This window comes from Nicotiana tomentosiformis, chromosome 6 (assembly GCF_000390325.3).
Source record: "Nicotiana tomentosiformis chromosome 6, ASM39032v3, whole genome shotgun sequence".
In the NCBI taxonomy this organism is placed as follows: domain Eukaryota; kingdom Viridiplantae; phylum Streptophyta; class Magnoliopsida; order Solanales; family Solanaceae; genus Nicotiana; species Nicotiana tomentosiformis.
Window position 1 is genome coordinate 81,152,577 of NC_090817.1, and position 20,266 is coordinate 81,172,842.

Consider the following 20,266-nt stretch of genomic DNA (forward strand, 5'->3'; position numbering starts at 1 on the left):
CTATGAATATCTTTGACATCATATTGGGGCAAGAGTTCTTTAGACATTGTCATACTTTGATCGACCCCTACCTCGAACATCTCTTGGTTATAGAGCGAGAAGGAGACTGCATGGTACCTACAGTGACTATGCCACACGGATAGATCCAAGCACAACTCTCAACTATGTAGGTTGTCAAGGGGATCAAGAAGGGGGAGCCGACGTCCGTGGCAACCACCACAAGTCTAGAGGAAGACAAGAGTTTTCAAGAGACACTGCCGCCTTGCATAGAGAAGTTGCTTGAGTAAAACAAAGGCGTCATGCTCGAGGAGTTGCCTAAGTATTTGCCTCCTAGGCGAGAGGTGGATCACAAGATTGAGTTGGAGCCAGGGGCTAAGCCACCCACATTTGCCCATATCGTATGGCACCGCCCAAACTAGAGGAGCTCAGGAAACAATTGAAAGAGCTGCTAGATGCTGGTCACATTCACCCATCAAAGGCACCTTTCAGCGCACCAGTATTGTTCTAGAAGAAGAAGGATGGATCACTACGCTTGTGGATAGACTACCGAGCACTTAATAAGGTCACAGTGAAGAAGAAGTATTCGATCCCGCTCATTGCTGACTTGTTTGATAGACTTGGGCAAGCCAAGTAATTTACCAAGGTGGATCTTCGTAAGGGCTACTATCAGGTTCACATTGCAGAAGGGGATGAGCCAAAGACAACATGTGTGACGAGATATAGAGCCTTTGAGTGGTTGGTGATGCCCTTCGGCTTAACCAATGCACCTGCCACATTTTGCACCCTTATGAACAAGATTTTTCATCCCTACCTCGATCAGTTCGTGATAGTCTACCTCTAGACGACATAGTCATCTACAACGATACCTTGGAGGAGCACATGGAGCACTTAAGGAAGGTTTTCCAAGTCTTGCGGGAGAACGAGCTATACATAAAGAGGGAGAAATGCGAGTTTGCACAATCAAAGGTGCAATTCTTAGGCCATGTTATTAGCAATGGCGAGCTACACATGGACGAGGCTAAGGTGCGTGCTATCCAGGAGTGGGAGACACCTATAAACGTAACTGAATTGAGATCATTCCTTGGCCTTGTTAACTACTATCGTCGGTTCATCGGTGTCTACTCAGCAAAGGCCGCACCATTGACTGAGTTGCTAAAGAAGAACAAGCCATGGGTTTGGACAGAGCATTGTCAAAGGGAGTTTGAAGACCTCAAGGCAGCTGTAATAGAGGAGCCAGTCTTGGCATTACCCGACTTTGCCAAGACATTTGAGGTGCATACAGATGCCTCAAATTTTTCCATTGAGGGTGTCTTGATGCAGGATAAGCATCCCATAGTATTTGAGAGCCGCAAGTTAAATGAGACGGAGCGGCATTACACCGTGCAAGAGAATGAGATGACTGCTATTGTGCATTGCCTTCGTACATGGCGAAATTATTTGCTTGGGTCGAGGTTCGTGGTCAAGACCGACAATGTAGCTACTAGCTACTTTCAGACGCAGAAGAAGCTCACCCCAAAACAGGCTCGGTGGCAGGATTTCTTGGCCGAATTTGATTATGTGCTGGAGTATAAGCCGGGCAAAGGTAACGTTGTAGCCGATGCCTTGAGCCGAAAAGTCGAGCTTTTTGCAATTATTTCAACAAGATGGGACATTCGTGAGGCTATAAAAGAAGGCACGCAACATGATCCAACAGCCAAACAACTTATCGAGTTAGCCAACCAGGGCAATACAGGACGTTTTTAGGTCGAAGACGGCCTACTACTTACCACAGGTCGGCGAGTCTACATGCCTAAGTTTGGAGACATTAGACGGCAGATCATAAGGGAGAGTCATGACACAATGTGGGATGGTCATCCAGGCCAACGTCGCACTAGGTCCTTGGTTGAGTCAGTCTACTATTGGCCATGCATGCGAGATAATATAGAGTGTTATGTGCAAACTTGTCTTGTCTATCAACAGGACAAGGTTGAGCAACAAAAATTAGGAGGACTTTTGGAGCCACTATCAGTTGCAGAACGTCCATGGGAGAGCGTGACTATGGACTTTATCACTTGCCTACCGAAGTCTGACGGTTATGGTACCATTATGGTGGTGGTGGATAGGTTTTCCAAATATGCCACCTTCATGCCCGTCTCACCAGGTTGCACTGCCAAGGAAGCCGCCAAACTATTCTTTAAGAACGTAGTGAAGTATTGTGGCTTACCAAGGCATATTATCAGTGATCGAGACCCCCGTTTTACTGGAAACTTTTGGAGAGAGTTATTCGACATACTTGGCACGGAACTGCACTTTTCCACTAGTTTTCACCCACAGACGGATGGACAAACAAAATAGGTCAATGCTTTACTATAATGCTACTTGAGGCATTATGTAAGCGCGCATCAGAAAGATTGGGCAAGGCTCCTAGACATCGCCCAATTCTCTTATAACTTGCAGCGGAGTGAGTCCACGGGGTGGACACCATTTGAGCTAGCCACAAGTCAACAGCCACAAACTCCACATTCATTACCAGCCGCGTTCGAGGGAAAGAGTTTGGGGGCTTATCATATGGCCAAATGATGGGAGGAGCAGTTTGACACTGCTAAGTCCTACTTGGATAAGCTAGCTAAGAAGATGAAGAAGTTTGCTGACCGTAAGCAGCGTCCCACAGACTACAGAGTTGAGGACATGGTCATGGTGAAGTTTAACCCAAGACAGTTCAAGGCACTACGGGGCATGCATCAGAATTTGATTCGCAAGTATGAGGGGACATTTAAGATCGTCGCCAAGGTAGGCAAGATCTCATACAAGCTTGACATGCCATCATATCTTAAGATCTACCCTATCTTCCATGCCAGTATGCTTAAGCCATATCATGAAGACAAGGATGATCCAAGTATGGGCCAATCAAGTCGAGCGCCTATTACTATCACCGCCTCACATGACCAGGAGATTGAGGCTATTATTGATTACTAAGCCAGGCAAAAACAAAGGCAGAAAGCCACTGTAATGTTCCTCGTCCATTGGAAGGGGCAATATCCCGAGGAGGCCACGTGGGAACGATATGAAGACTTATGGCAATTCAAAGATAAGATCCGAGAGTTTATGCAGCAACATTGCGCCGCGGTCGTCGCAACATTAGGTGGGGGAGAGTGTGATGACCCACCACATCATCATGCCACATAGGCACCATTTGACATATATTAATACCATGTGGAAGCTTACATATGAGAAAAACTAGTATTTGTGAGAAGATTCTAGAGAAGTATGGACATTTCCTTTGGAAGATCCTAGATGCTTATGGATTTGCTAGGAAAGCCCTTGGAATCTTCTAGGCTTGTAGAGAATTCTAGAGAAAGCCCTTATCTTGTAAATATTAAGGACTTGTGTAACAATTAATATTACACACTAGCCCTAGGAGACTAGTATATAAAGGGGGTCATTCATTTGTAATTCATCAAACAAATAATTCAAGTTGTCTCTAATACCAAGCTTCATTTAACAACTCTCTTTTGTTCTTTCTACCATTCTCTTAGCGATCTTGAGTGTAGTAAGGCTGACTTGGCATAGCAAGAACATGAGCAACTTGTACAAGATCGTTAGCGAATTTTCAAGTGACGCACGTGCACTTAGTTAACTACTAAGGACGTGAGCTTTCCTACTGGCTTTAGACAAGACGACGCAGTGTTTGCATTTTGCAGTATAAGTAATTTATTTTTAAATTCAAATTAAAAACTATTTTGCGCATAGATCGTTCATCTCTAAATTCAAGCAGCAATTATGTTCCTTTAACAGACAGATTTTGAAACTAAACAACAAGTAGTAAACTTCAATTATTATACTTTTGTGAATTTCAAATCAGATTAAGAGTATTTATTATACAAAAGAGGCGGTCCCTTTCTTTTTTCTTTAAGAAAATAACCAAAAATATTTTTTGTACCGCTCGCAATAAATAATTACTACTCATATTATCTGTATTTAAAAGTTATTTTCATATTCAAATTCCCTATATATCGAATAGCCTATTAAATTGAATTTTAGTGATAAATCTTGAAAAAATAAATTAATACTTTTAAGTCAAAAGAAAAAAGATCCTGCAAAATAACATCAAAATAAGATATTTTAAATTAATTACTACTCCCTAAATAAGATAATTCAAATTAAATATTTTGTTATTAATTAGCCTTACAAAGTCTTTTCATGAAATATTAAATTACCAACTTAAGCGGTTTTGTGACATACATTTTTTTATGAAGACATTAGCAATGAATATATGTTTTGTCCACCAGGTTACATTTACATATTATGTTGTTTCGTTTAAGCTAATGCTTGCAAAGTTAAGTGTTTGTTTGGGACGAACTTTCAAAGTTAATATATGATGATTTACGTGGACCAATTCGTAAAAATTTGTACCTTATTTTATGTATAATTAGTTGTTTGAAATTTTATTTTAATAATATTAATATTATGTTATAAAATTAAATATTATATAATTCGGTATACACATAGCGGAAAAACCAGTAAAAACTAAAAAGTCATGGATACCTAAAACCTGTTTTACTGCCTTCTTCTGTCTCATTATTTACCTCCACATCCCACCCTAAAGAAAAAAAGAAAAAGAAAAAGAAAAAGAAAGAAAAATAGAAAGTGAGGAAAGAGTTCCGCCGCAAGGACGAAGAAGCAAATTGGAGTTTCATCTCTCATCGCACCGAGGCATAACCCATTTGAATAGGAGAGAAAGTAACAGGGGACAGTTTTGGAGCAGATTATCTGAAAATGGCGAACGCTCTTGTAAACAGAGCAGCTACAGTCAATCAGGCCACGAGCTACTTCAGGTTCTCTTTCAGTTTCCTCAGAAATCTGAGCACTGCGACCCCTACTAACAATCCTTCAACGACGTCGTCCGCCGATCGACCTAAGAAGCCCAAACGGAAGAAGAAGAAGAATCTTTTTGAGGTGGCCCAGTTTCTACCCAATTGGGGTATAGGTTATCACATGGCCAAGATTCATTGGACCGGTGTTTCCTATGAAATCACAAAAATCAATCTTTATAAGGTACCTCTCCTTTTTCTGGAGAAGTAATAGCTGTAATATGCATTGGCGTACATTTGGGTTTACTTTCTAGGGTTTAAGGGTTTATGTATACTTTTTTAATTGGGTTTCATTTTTGAATTTGCAGGATGGTAAACATGGTAAGGCATGGGGACTTGCTTATAAAGATGGTGAGTCATGGATTTACTGTTTCTTGAGCATTATAGATTGAAAATTGCATTCTTTTGGCTTTTAATGAGCAGTGTTGAGCTCTGAATTCCTCATTTGGATGATCTCAAGTGTTCAAAATTTGTCGGAAACTTTCTATGCCTTATGTCAAACAATGATGATCTGCAAACTGTAGGCGATACCTAGTGTAATTGTTATTAAGCAACTTACTCGTGTGGAATAAGTGGGAGACCTAGAGAACACCTATTTGCCTTAAAAACATGGTTATAGAGGTTCGCATAGCAACTGATTTGGGAATAAGGTGTAGTATTTCTTTATTTATTGATGACCTGTAAAATTAGGATCTTTAATGCAAACATCCAGCCCGTTCTCAGGGTTTAGTTTCCACATTTGTTTTACTTGGATTAGCCGGTAATAAGCATACACAGTTGATAACTTTACCGTATTGTTAATAGCTTCACTTATATCTTCAACTCTTCCTGTTTGGAATTCTATCAAAAATCGCCTCCCTCAAACAGGAATCATCTTGGTTTGTTATATATTTTAGCTATATGATTAGATGTTCCTCTCTGCTATTTATCAACAGACTAGATTTCTTTCTTGTTTTTCATGCATCAGTTGTAGCATCTTATTGGCACTTTTTGTATGCAAAAACTGGCTGGTATATTCTTCTTTTTCTGTCTTCTAATCTGGTAGTCATGCTGTTGAGTTGGATTTCTGACAAGTCTTTTGAAGAGTGAGTGAACATTGAGCTTGTATCGCACAAAAATTCTTGTATTAACCTTTTTGTTCTGAGAGTATGATGCGTTATCTGTATTTTACAAATATCTAGTCGATGACAAGCGCTCCTTTTGTCCCAAAAAGGATGATACTTTTCGAATTTCGAGAGTTAAATTTCTTAATTTTGACCATGAATTCGAACATAGAATCTTTAAGTTTTTTTAAATAAAATTTATATATTTCGAAACTACATAAAAAGTACTATAAGTCACAATAATTAACAATTTAAAATATTTAAAAGATATATGAAAAAGTCATGGTCAAAGAACAACTCGTTTTGACTCTCGAAATCTTAAAAGTATCATCCTTCTTGGGACGGAGGGAATGCCAGTTTTCTGGAGTTTAGTAAATGAAGGTTATCAAAAAATGGAGTTTAGTAAATGAAAAACAGTGATCTGTTCTAATCTGGATTTTTTGAATTTCATGTGAGTTTTGTTAAAAACTTAAGAGCTTATTAGGAAGTGGACGAGGAAGGAACAGGGAGGACCAAATATGGCGAATGTGAATGCCTTGAGCTGTATTAGATCTTATCAAAAGAAACATTGGATGTATATCACTTCTTATTTCTTGATATATTGAGATAGAAATTAAAAAAAGAAATCTTTGTCCTTTCTTGGTTCTCCTTTTACATTATTAAAAAAGAAAGGAAAAAAATAAGGCTCTCTTGCTTAAGCAGAGGCTAGCTCCAATTAGTTGAGCAATTTTATGAATAGCTAATTCTTTATCTGTGGTGAAAAGAAAAATATCTACGTACATAGTTTTGCATATGTTTTCAGAAGAAGATATGTGGATGCTTCTTACATGAACCCTTGGGTTGGATTGTGGTATACCGACATTGTTAATACTGAGTCTGACAATACTCAATTAGAATTTTTAAAACCAAATACGATGTCTAAACACTGTATGGCTCTACCATACGTAGCACGACTCGTCTAAACTCTAAAGGTTAGAAGGTTAACTTTCAGATATTAAAGTTGTATACAATTGTTCGCTCAGAGAGGTATATTATTCGTGGAGTGATAACAAAATTGTTGCTGTGAAATGGGCTTACACTTATCCTTTTCCCTTGTAGTTCAAAGCTGACAGCCTTTTTCTGTCTGGGCTGTAGTGGGAGAGAAGGAGGTCATAGTAATTAGTAAGGAAGTAACTGTAAAAGCTGTGGTAAAAAAAAACTGTTCTCTATATTCTTTTGGATGAAGTTTTTATTTTATATTTTGGGGTGGGGGTTGAGGAGATCTTTTAAGTGAAAGTATTCTTACATGAAGAGGTAACAGAAAAAGTTATGGGGTGTCAGTTTGAAAAGAAGATTTGCACCCAACTCAAGTCATAGCTTCTTGTTAGCTAAATTGTGGTACTCCTTTTAGATCTTACTCATTTTAAGTATGAGCCATGGGTTTGTTTTGGATTTGTTTTCCTGGATGCATCTCTTCGGTTTCTGGCACAGGAGTTTTTTAGAAATAGGGGTGGAAAGAAAGAAAGAGGAACTCCTGTTATGTTCTTATTGTAGGACTGCTAGTTGATTGCCTGTTTAATTGGTATGTGCAGTCTAACAGTTCAATGGTGCATCTTGCGTCCAGCTTTGCCAGTAAAATATGGAACAAAGGACTAAGAGGAAATTAGTCCCAAAAGGGCTATTTAAATTCCATTACGCGACAGACTACTAATTTTAAATCCGACTGTCCCACTTCCTAGTGATGATTTTTCTTTAGGTCGTTTTACTTTCTCTTCAAGTCTTCCCAGATATTTGTATGAACTTTAAAATCATTCCTATTTACTTACTACTAATATTTCTATTTTTAATGTTCGTCTTCTGGAAGTAACTAAAACAGTCTTGGGTTCAGGTTTACCAATTGCTGACGCACCCAAGAAAATGAGTGGTGTACATAAGAGGTGCTGGAAGTACATTGCGAATTTCAAGAAAGCTGAAGGAAGTCTTGATCAAATAAAGAAAGCTGAAGAAAGTAGCCCAAATTCAGATGTTCAAGCTGCTTGAGGCTGTTTCCTCGATCTCATTAACTGCTCTAGCATTGGAATCTTCATGTCAATGAAGTAGCATTCAGTGAAGCTTCAGTCTGTTGCCTTCTGTGATGAAGTTATAGCACCTAGTCTGCCTTATTTTAGAAAGAAGTGATGGAAATGTGGACTCATTTCAGAAACTAGCTCTTTTTAGTTTTTAATAATAGATATTTTTATTTGCTGCACCCTACTCCTTTGAAGTATTTTGTGTAACATCAAGGAAAGGGAAGGATCATAATATCTTCTTGACTAGTGTCGTATATTACTGCTTGGTGGGGTAGTCAGGGACAGCTTTGATGGCATATGCTTTACCTTTGGGAGCATGTAGATGTAATTGTACTAGTAACGTGGCTGAGGCTAAGGCGCTTCCGTTTGGACTGAAGTGGTGCATTAGCATGGGTCATGGCTTCATTATTGGAGAAACTCACTCTTTGCTTCTGTATAAATGCATCCTGCTCTATTCCATGGCTGAGATTAGACATTTGGTGGCCAGTCATAGTTTATTCATTGAACATTGCTTCAGGGAAGCCAATCAAGTTGCAGATAAAATGGATTCTTTGAGCTATTAGTCTATATTATTATAAAAGTATGAATACAATGTCGATTTACAAAAATAACATAACAAGAATTCTAGATATTAGTCTTATAATCCTATTAGTTTTAGGATATAATACTACACATTAGGAATCCTATATGATTACCTTTAGGAATTCTATTAGTATAATTATTTTCGGGTGGTCTAATTCATATAAAATTGAACAAGTAAATATCTTTAGCCATGTAATCACATTACTTTTAGGATATACTTCTTAAAAATTTCTATTACTAATTTAATTCGAGAATGTATTATAATGTCCTATTACTAATTTAATTTGAGAATGTATTATATTGTCATCTATTTAGAAAAAGGAGAGTCTATTTTATTATAAAAGCATAAATACAATATTAATATACCAAAATAGCCCTAAAATATTAAGCGGAAGAACTCATAGGGAAAGGACATAACTGTAATAACCTATTTTGGACTACAATACCTTCTTTGCTAATTTTTAATATTTAAGATTTTAAAATTAATAAAATTTTGTCTATTAAATTCTTTTTAAAAATATGTAGGAAGGTTTAATAAAATCAATTTCATAAAAATCCTCCGTATTGGCAATACATTACCACTCCATAATGTCCAATACCAAAAAAAAAATATTAAATGGACTGCATAAAGAGTTGAAATTGAGAAAAAAAAATACCCCCATAATAATATATTTTTATACTATATTTGAACTATTTTTCTACTCAAATAATATTTTTTAATCAATTTTTTGTGTAATATTGAAAAATACCCAATTATTAAACAACAACTAAGAAAATATTTAAGAATATAAATGTGTGAAAAAGAGAAAAAAAATGGTTGGTAAGAGTCAATACTACTAATGATTCTTCAAACATAAAGATCTAAAAGTGAAACGTTATATCAATCTTTTACTCTTTAAAAATAAAATTTATAGTGGATAAAATTATAATTAAGATTAAATATTCAAAACAAGAGATGAACTAATATTAAGATCTGAATCAACATAGAATAAATTATTTTCTATGTTAAAACCAAATAATTAAATCTTTTAATTAATTATTTAGCAAGAGAATCCAATTCAATTATTTTTTAATTCATCATATGAGTTAAATTCTTATTCAAGTTGAAAAAAATCTTAGGATACATAAATGTATTACATAAAAAGAGCGTTAGAACACAAAGTAAAAATGTTAGTATATTATTAAGAATCAAAGTGCTATACAAGTGACTAAGGAAGCACAATCAAAGCTAAATCCTAATCAAGAACAAGTTTTCAAGACTATATTATAAAGAGTCGACTCTGGTATAACGAGATTATTCTTTGTAGATGTCTCCTACGGAATCGAAATAATATTTCTATGTCATGCATTACTTGCAAATATCATATCAAGATGCATGACACTGTTAGCAATAATAGCAAGTGGTGTACCGACAACGATTTTATTGTAAGGCCACCCACTTTAGATTGGATATACCTCTTCAAAGAACTTAAATAACCATCACAAATATATCAAAGCAGAGCAATGGTGCTAAATTTATAAGAAAAGCAAAATTGATAATATGGGATGAATCACTTATGGCAAAGTATCAAACAATCGAAAAAATTATCTGGAGTTCTTATTAATGAACCGTTTGGTGAAAAATTAATGGTTTGGGAGGTAATTTCTGTTAAGTCCTACCAGTAGTTCCAAAATCAACAAAAGCAGAGACTATAAAAGCTAGCTTGCCAAAGTTATACTTCTGCCTCAAATAAAAAAGATTCAACTAACAAGAAATATAAAGTAAGAACAGATCCAGTATTCAGTGTCTTTTGCTTCGTGTCGAAAACGAAGAAGAACATCCAATAAAAGATGATTTGATTTTTCCTGAACACTTGGTTATCAATCCCAATGGTAATAATAATGCATTTAATAAGAGAAATATTTCTATCATTAGATCAAAACGCAATTTGTGCAAATCACATGATAGAATTAAAAAGATATTTTAGCTAGAAGAAATGAATATGTTGATCAACTAAATAAAAGATTGATCGATTATAATAAAAATAAAATATTTTTCAGTTTCCGACTCAGTAGAAAATGATACCAATAATTACTACCAACATGAATACTTAAATACTTTAATACCAAATGGCCTTCTACCGTACATGTTTGTTGTCAAGTTTATTATTTCTTACGTATGTTAGTGTCACCGTATATATAATAGACTAAGTTAAAATTGATCTTCCATTGTATATAGGTTAATTTTGAAAAAAATATGTATGTCATGTTACTGAAAAACTTAGATACACCGAATAACTTATGTAATAGCACACATATGGTATATAGAAAGTTTGACAATAACGTCATACATGCAAAAATTATGATACTGGTCAATGTACTTCTAAGTATATTCTTATCTCTGAATTCAACTTTCGTCTTCTGAATTAGATTAGATTATGTGCGCGCGATTTGTTATTGAACTTATGTGCGCGCGATTTGTTATTTTTTATCCGAATTAGATTATTTATGTGCTAAAAGATTAATAAAATTGATAAATTGTTATTTTATGAATGATTAATGTTATTTTAATTTTATTGTTATACATATATTAATATGTGACTTTATTGTTGTTTAGTGCCCTTTAGTGTTATGTTGTGCCCGTAATTGTAATGTAGTGCCCGTAATTGTAATCTAGTACCCTTTAGTGTAGTAAAATATAGTACCCTTTAGCGTAGTATCTTTGTAGTTATTAAAATTAATCATTTAATTATCTGTTAACCCCAAAAATATTTGAAAAAAATGATAGTTCAAACACAAACTCTATCGAATGTTAGTCAACAAATGTAAGAAAATAACATAAAAAATAACAATATTTGTCAAACTAAGTATTTTTATATGAATACTTATTAATTATATCATGTATAGTTATAAAATAAGAAACAAACATATAAAATAATAAACTAACATATAAAATAATAAACTAAAATATAAAATAAGAAACAAACATATAAAATAATAAAATAACGTATAAAATAATAAACTAACATATAGAATAATTAACTAACATATAAAATAATAAACTAATATATAAAATAGTAACCTAACATATAAAATAATAAATTAACATATAAAATAATAATATAGAAAATGTATCAACTTAAGTAATAATATAGTAAAAATATCAAGTAAATATTAATATAAAAGATATTGCAATATATTTAAAGACGTTAAGCAATCAAAAAGAAAAATACTTTAATTAATATTGTTCAATTTACAGACATCGTCATGGAGGTTCCCCCTGTGCATCCTGGACCCTACTGTTGCTACAGGGCAATCATAGGTCTTCATACATCTGGGATGGGCAGTGTTTGTCCCAGACATTCCGCCCCCGACGTATAGACGATATGTGGGAGTTCATTAGGGACCACCCACTCCATCCCCGTATAGTTAGACGCCTTTAGGATACGGGTTTCTACAGGATCATAGAGATCGGCCGGTTGCAGTTCGACTGGGCGTTGCTCACGGCTATGATAAAGCGGTGGAGACCAGAGACGCACACGTTTTATCTGCCCATCGGCGAGGCTACCATCATGCTTGAGGACGTGGAGGTTCTCTTCGGACTACCAGTTGACGGATTACCTGTAGCTTACCCGCATGCTCTTAGAGACTATAGGGGAGTGCATTACCTGCATATGTTGCAGCGACTCACCGATTTCCAGCCAACGGAGGAGACTGTATTGAGTGGGGCGAGTCGATTGCAGCTGACGCCCGTCCGGCACCATCTGGCGGCGATGGATGAGAAGATTACAAATGATTCACCGGCGGAGGATATGGACCAGCACACGAGATTGTTGTTGTTGCTGATGTTTGATGGTGTACTGTTCCTGAACACTTCGGAAACCCTAGTCATCTTGAGATTTCTACATCATCTCGAGCGGCTAGATGATTTACCTGGTTACAGTTGGGGTGCAACTGTTCTAGGTTACCTGTATAGGCAGATGTGTCGGGCGTGCATAGGCACCCAGAGAGATGTTGCCGGATTTTTACCGCTGCTGCAAGTGAAAACATAGTCAATTCTTTTTATGATTATAACATACATAGTAAAAATATACCTTAAATTTTACATTCACAATCTATATTAGGTTTGGGCCTCGGAGCGGTTCCTGCAGTTCCAGCCACCTCTATCACCGATGGCTCCGGATGCGTCACCTCCACCATTTCTCTCTTTAGCTTGGAGGTGGGTTGATAGGCGAGGCTACGTACGCGAGTTCGAGGCTCGACATCATCTCCCCTATTACATGGATTTGTTGGATTTGCTTAAAGGCGCACATGTACATGTATACTTAAGTTTACTTGGCATGGCTTTATATGTGTTGCGTTTACTGACGATTCCCGTGTTTAATTAATAGTTCGTATGGAGGTCATATAATGACGCGCTCATAGCTGGTTTGCCTGATTATTGCTCCCATGTCCGAGCTATGCGGAACTCTTTCGTCCCACTGATATGTCTCGATATTGTCGAGCATCATGCCACCGAGCGAGTCCTTCACCAATTTGGTCGACCGCAACTTATACCTATTCCTCCCACTTGGATTAGGACACATTACCAGCGAGATGATCGTTTCAGGGTTGACCAAACATACTTGTCCTGGATAGAGGCCCAGATTGACGTTTGGGATCAGAGGTATGACCTGATTCCTCCACCCCCTCCACCTGAGCGTACGGATGGCGAGCATGAGTATATGGGTTGGTATCGCAGCGTTACCTGACTTCTCGTCGGGAATCCCATTCATCGCGCTGGTGGTCGGTACATTCCATACGCCGGGAGGTAGGAGGTACTGGTATGTTATTTGTTATACTTACTTATAACGTTACATTATCCTTACCTAATTAATATTTTACATGTTATGCAAGCTATTGGCTTACATCAGTTCTACCAGTTGGGACTACAGATGCTGCAGTATACCGGCAAGGGAGCGACAACTTTGCATGGGTATGGCCGTCGAGTTACTGATCTTGCTGCCGAGACATTGAGATGTGCCCGAGATGATGAGCGCTTAGGATACGAGGCTGCTTATGTGCTGCCAGAGGAGTATCATCATGGGCCACCAGTGGAGCCTGAACGTGGTAGACATGATAGGCGTCGACAGAGAGGAATGGGTGTCTCACGAGGTTGTCGTGGTCGGCGAGGACGGGGTCCCCAGCAAAGGGGTGTTGAGTCACCCATGGACGATATTAAAGATGATCAGTCAGGTGACCACCCTGAGCCACACGATGCTCATCATGACATGCCGTTATTCAGCCTTCAGTTGTCGCCAGGGACTTCACAGGTGACCCCGTCAGCTCCATTATTGATCGCGGGCACGGCCATTACGCGAAAGGAGTGGGATCAGTATTTTCATGATCCCCCAGAGCCATCGACGGATGTTGATTCTCATCCGACACGAGAGATGCATAGTGGGCGACGACTGAGTTATGGCTCATCATCAAGGGATGCTGAGGATCTAGCACATATTTCATCTACTCCAGTGCACCTCGATGTTCCGATAAGCCCTCTAGAAGTTGGCCTTCAAGTTCCTAACACAATAACGGTGGTAGGCATATGGTTTCTGCCATGCACGCAAATTCTGTACAGAACTTAAAATACCGCCATGCCGATCAGATATTAGACAAATACGTGAACGTTGTTTGACAGCGTGCTCCTTCAAGTGGTTCAAAAATAATGTCCAGATCTCTTGGCTTTCATTGGCATAAATAGAAAATGCTAGGGGAAATATACTTTCATTAGCATATACAACAATGGCGATCAACAACTTAATATCATACTTTCCATAGACATGAGTGCCGTCTATGGATATTACCGGTCGACTATGCACAAAACCATAAATGGCTAGTTTAAATGCCCAAAACACATATCTGAATATGTATTCTAGTATTCCCGGATTCCGCTCAAGCTTCCATTCAACAACAGTCCCGGGGTTAAAGTATTGCAATGCAACCATGTACCTGGGTAGAGTGGCAAATGACTTATACCACTTACCATAAACAATTTCAAATGCACGTTTACGCTCGAAAAATGCCTTTCTTTTGGTAATGGTACATCCATATACCTAGTGGATAGATGTTATACACTCTTTGATCTTGTACCTCATGGACAATTCAATGTGTGGAATCAAGACAAGAGAAATCAAGTCAACATTCAAGTTAAAATGATTCCCACTGAATGTGTCCATTTCATAATTGTGGGTACCAATGTATTTCCCCACAATCCACATATTTGTTTTCAACTTTCTCGCACACAACATCTAATCACAACCTTGAAACCATTTACGAAAAATAACCTTGTATACTTCCGGTGATGACTCATGAACCACGATCTCACGACACTCTTTTATGCTGTACATTCGCACCACCCTACTTAGGCGCGCTTTATCAGCAAAAAGCATGCCTTTTGACAGCACCATTGCTCTAGATTCATCCCACATTACTGTCCGAATTTCGTCAAAATCCCTTGTGAGGGCATCCACATCCGGCATACTTGGCAACTGATCAAGGTAGGGAATCGCACTTGAGTGAAACGACACATGGGACTCGTACACTCTTGGTCTAACGGGAGGTGGAGCATGCTCCCTCGTCATATCAGGTTCATCATTCTCGTCCTCATCATCATCACCCTCATCAGGGAAGGGTGTGTCATATGCAGACTCATCAGCATTGTTGTCATAATCACTATTATCTTCCTGACTCTGCGCATTTGCGAGATCCCGATTAAATATGTCGTCTCCGGGCAATTGAGTAAGGACAGGACCTTCAAGTTGCTCGTTTTCACTGCACAACCAATAAAATAATGAGTTTCCAAATTCATCCAAACTTTACATAAAAACTTTATCACTTAACTTACAAATCATAATGTGTTGATATCCCATGATGCACATTATCCTGTTGCTGATGACTCCATGATGCATATTTTAAAAACTGGTCAACAAAAAAGTGGTATGTCTTAGTTAGACTTTAGAAAGGTTGAGTGTCTAAGATGATTATCGTCCGCAAAAAGTGTGTAATAAGAATTTGGTCCATGGGTTAACTTATGTATTTTGCAAAAAAAAAAAAAGGAGATTGTTCATCCTTGTGTTCTCAACACATGATAATCTTTTCTAGCAGCTTCATCTGTTAAGTCGGACACATTACTCTTACCGCAAAAGTTTTTCTTACACTAACCTCGATGGTAGCATCTTCGATTCTTCAATTTTCTCAAGATAATAAGAATGGTATGCCAATCATAACATATTTTTTCACCATCTTTTTATTAATTCCACAATGACTAATTGTATTGAGGATGCACGTGGATTTCATGTATTTTTAAATCGAGTTTTTGTCTGAATCTGAATATCCAATTAATTCCTTCATATCTTAGTACGTGAATCTCAAATCTATTCACATCCTACATTCATTTATCAGTCACAAAAACTGTAATGTTACAAACTAAAAGGGCTGGAAGCCTGGAACTTTAATTTCAATAAACTAGAGAAAAAAGAAAAGGAAAATCAGAATACAGACGAAATTAAATTACTGTTGGTGGAAAGAAATTGAGAATGTGGAGAGGGGGAGAGGGTGTCCCTTCTCTTTCATTATTAGTATGTCTTTTCTGCACCACAGGAAATAAACAACTGTACATAAGTCTTTCCCCCTTTGCGTCTGCTTCCAACTGACACTCCTACATATACACATTGCAATTAACAGTTACATTTGAAAAAAGAAGAAAGCAAAAAGAAGAGAAAAAGCAAGAAATGAAAGAGCACCAAAAAATAGTCGAATTAAGTCTTTTTGCTTCAAAGCTTGAACTTTTGATGAACCCCTTTTAAATGCTTTCTAGTTTCAGGTAATTTTCTTCTTCTGCTCAATCTGTGAGTTAAAAGACAGTTTTTAGGGTACTAAAAAATGTCAGCTTTTGACACTGCTATCACTGACATAGAGGCAAATGGCAGTGGTGACAATGCTAATCTTCGCCGTCATCGCCGCCGTCAACGGCGCCGGCGCCGTCGAAGGAGACCATCTATGGCAGGGAGCAGCGAGACGACTACTGATGGCAGCTTCCGGTTCTCTGATTCTGATTCCGACCAGTCTTGGCACTCCCCTTTAGGCTCTGTGGCAGGTGGGTCCTACCGTTTCGAGGAATGTGGGTCCTCTATGAGGACTGAGCAGAGCAAGAGATCAGGGTCTTGTGGTTTAGTGGCTGATGAAGAGATTGATTTGGAGAGTGGTGAATTGGAGTTGAAGGTGCATAACAGTAAAGAAGAGAAAAGTTGTAGAATTTGTCATTTGAGTTTGTTGAAATGTGGTGGCATTGGTGATGATGACCAACTCTTGGAACCCTCTGGAGGAATGGCAATTGAATTGGGCTGTTCTTGCAAAGGTGATTTGGCTGCTGCTCACAAGCACTGTGCTGAAACTTGGTTCAAAATCAAGGGAAACACGTAAGTTCCCCTACTTTAATGGCTCTCTATTCCCTTGTTCTAGTTCCTGTTTTTATTAACTTGTCTCGTATAAGTTAATAACAATGTGATCTTTACAATGCTTTTCGCCAAATAAAATTTGATGTAGGAAGTATAATTCTTATGTGTTTTTCATGATTATAGTATGTTTCTATGAATGCAGAAATGCTATAGGCTACTTTGATGTCATTAGAATTGCGAAATGAATAATGTGGAAGATTAACTTCTACCCATTGGAATTGCTAGAGTACCTTTTTTTCTTGATAATCTTTTCTTAGGTGATATCTGCAGACAACTCTTTCTTCTAGTTTAGAGCTCTTTCCACAGTTAGTTCCTTCGTCCCAGGTGTATTCACAGAATTTCCTATGGCGTCATTGTACAATAATGTACAATTTTAAGATGGTTCGTGGCATAGTTTGCCTACTTTAAGGTTAAATTTGGAGAACGTGAAGTAAAGTCGTCTAGTGGTTCGGTTATTCTGTGGTTTACTCCTCTTTGTTTGAGGCAACCAAGATCCGTTTTTGTTTATGTTCTTTGAGGTACTTAATGATAGATGCACTCAGGTTTCTTTGTTTATTTAGCCTCCAAGAAACATTGTTTTTGGCTTTCTTTGGCTGGTTGAAGATTATTGTTCTCCTTGCATGCTGGGTATCAAACATATTGGTTCTTCAAAGCACTAAATTTTGATTGATACTGGTCTTATCAACTGTGGCACTTATTTGTTGAAGTTACAGAAATTTTCATAATTTATAGTATGTCACTGCTACTAATCTAGTATCTTCACTCCCAGCACATCTTAAACTAGATCCTGATCTTTTTGCCTGTGGTTGATAAATGACAATGAAAACTGGATATAGAAAATACATGATCTTGAAAAGTTTATCCTGCGTTAAGTGGCCAGGTTTGATTAAAAAGCACGTCTTTACAAGAAAAAAACTGATTTGAGCTATTAGTTTTGTCATTTCTTATGCATCATCCAAAAATATTAGAACATGCATATTACTTTGCTCCCCACATCAAGAGCTTTGATGCATTTTGGTCATGTTTGACTCAATAACCGTTTCCGTATTGTTTATATTTTTTTTTCCTTATTTCTTTTTTTTTGTGTGTGTGGGGCTGTAATCGTTTTGATTAGAATAAACCTTCCTGTTAGGAGCAATATTGAATTATTTTTGGAAGCAGAGAATTAATCATCAGGCATTCCCTTCAAATAAACGGAAAACATTTTTAAAAGTGTTGAAGTCTTTGCATGTTCTTTTCACATAAAATGTTTCACCTGTCTCTGCACCTATAGTTCTGTTTTATCGTCATGTTTCATTACCTGCCTTTTGAGCTACTATGACAAAAGACAATTGCTTCCGATGAGTTATCTGTGACGTGTTGCTTATTTTCCATTAAAGACCTTGGAAAGCCAAGGTTGTTATGTGGTTTCATTTAGGAGGGGTGGGACAACATAAGCTTTCCAAAAATTAGCGGGTGGGAGTGGTGTACATTTTTCTTGGTGCATCAATGTATATGCAGTGGCATGTTGGTCAGGAAGGATAGGCGCGGAGGCCGGAGAGTACCTTTTCTGCTATGTCATCTCTCTTCTGAGACTTTAGCTTCGATTTTAGTATGTAGTAATTGGTTTAGAAGCCAACATGAAACATCTGCAATCACAAAGCAAAGTGTATGTAGTCCCTCCCAATCTAACTTCACTTATCTTCTCTCTATGATCCAGCATTTGTGAAATCTGTGGTGCGACAGCACTGAACGTTACCGGAGGGCAGGCAAATGAAGCCAGCAATGCTACAATAACCACCATGGAAGTATCAAATGCACCTGCCGTCCTTTCTGAAACCCGAAGATTCTGGCATGGGCGACGCGTCATAAATTTCCTGCTTGCATGCATGATTTTTGCCTTTGTCGTTTCATGGCTTTTTCACTTCAAAATATTCCCCTGAAGTTTGTTTGAGATCCTCCCGGCAGTACTTGTTTTAATTGACATCACTAACAACTCAACCCTGGGCGATTTATGATGTAGAGGTATATTTGGGCTGAGGAATTTTCAGCCGTTATTTGAGTTGCGGAGTTATATCCAAGGCAATGGAGGATTTTGATAAATGTCACGCATTTGTCAAGAGCATTCCTTGACGATGATTTTTTTGAGAAAATGACTTGTAACTGGGAATGGAAGATGACAAGGAGGAACAATGACTTATTTGTTCATCAAACCCTTCATAAGGAAAGAATTCTTACCAGCTAGGAGCGAATTGTCCTCCATATCCATGTTGAAATCTCATCTGTATCCATGTTCCAAATTAAGCTGTGGTGATGGTGCAGTGTATTCTGTTATATTTCAGTATTGCACTTTTGTACAAATATTTCATGGTGCTTAGTTGTGTGGTCATGTTTTTCTGCTCTAAGTGTGTTCCAATCAACGAACTTTGCTTCCGATATATTTAGCCTGTATCCTCCTGTGAGTCCTCTGCGTCTCAAAAACTGCAAACCGTTTGTGGAGGGTTCTTTTATATTTGATCATACTGTAAAACGATATTGTGGATTTCAGTTGACTTTTGAAAGTTCTGAACTTCTGATCCTTTATATTTTTTATATTCATTTGGTTTCATATTTCCCCCAGAAGTGTAAATTAGCTTTCCATGCCATGAGTCTAGAAGCACTCGCAAGCAACTGGAACAATATTATGGTGTTTGTTTGAGTTTTGAGAAACTGAGTTTGCACCATACTGAGGTGTCAGAAACTTGAGACCATGGAACTAACTTCTGGAATTTCTGGGATTTGCTTACAGACTTCTCTATAAGTTTATTACAGTGGAGATAATACTAGTTCAAAAACAGTTTTGATGCTTGCCAATACAGATCACTTTGTCCTTTGGAGTACTTCTTCAAGTTGACATATCATTATCTCCGTGCAGCTTGGGCATTGTGAAGAGGATAGATAGTTTGTGTCAATGTGTAACTTTGCCGTTACCATAGCTGATGTTAGAATATCTCACATTGGTTGAGGGAATGCGATGTGCAGTCTCCTTATATGGTTTTAGACAATTATCACTTCATGAGTTTGGGGTTGAGTTAGATCCAATATCCATTTTCTTTACAGTTTATAGAATATTTTAGGCTGTTGACCTACAACTACAGTGCTGGCATAAATCTTGTTTGCAGTTGTAATAGTCAGTGGTGACAAGCTTTGAAATCTGAATATACGAAATGCTTTGTTTTGGTGTACTTCAA

The 20,266-nt window shown here is 37.5% G+C and overlaps 4 protein-coding genes across 4 annotated transcripts; all 4 read left to right on the plus strand.

Annotated features, from left to right (window-relative positions):
• Positions 1-2,613: 2,613 nt before the first annotated feature.
• LOC138894285 (uncharacterized) lies at positions 2,614-2,955 on the plus strand. Its single transcript, XM_070178971.1, has one exon. The coding sequence runs from the start codon at positions 2,614-2,616 to the stop codon at positions 2,953-2,955; it is 342 nt and encodes a 113-aa protein (XP_070035072.1).
• A 1,637-nt stretch (positions 2,956-4,592) lies between these two features.
• On the plus strand, positions 4,593-8,180 carry LOC104090819 (uncharacterized). The gene is made up of 3 exons (XM_009595999.4): positions 4,593-5,034; positions 5,159-5,201; positions 7,821-8,180. The coding sequence occupies exons 1-3, from the start codon at positions 4,756-4,758 to the stop codon at positions 7,970-7,972; spliced, it is 474 nt and encodes a 157-aa protein (XP_009594294.1). The 5' UTR covers positions 4,593-4,755; the 3' UTR covers positions 7,973-8,180.
• Positions 8,181-12,071: 3,891 nt separating this feature from the next.
• LOC138894286 (protein MAIN-LIKE 1-like) lies at positions 12,072-12,614 on the plus strand. Its single transcript, XM_070178972.1, has one exon. It carries the CDS (start codon positions 12,072-12,074, stop codon positions 12,612-12,614), a length of 543 nt encoding a protein of 180 aa, XP_070035073.1.
• Positions 12,615-16,124: 3,510 nt separating this feature from the next.
• On the plus strand, positions 16,125-19,605 carry LOC104090820 (uncharacterized). Its single transcript, XM_009596000.4, has 2 exons — positions 16,125-17,018; positions 18,757-19,605. Exons 1-2 carry the CDS (start codon positions 16,483-16,485, stop codon positions 18,977-18,979), a joined length of 759 nt encoding a protein of 252 aa, XP_009594295.1. The 5' UTR covers positions 16,125-16,482; the 3' UTR covers positions 18,980-19,605.
• The last annotated feature ends 661 nt before the right edge of the window (positions 19,606-20,266 follow it).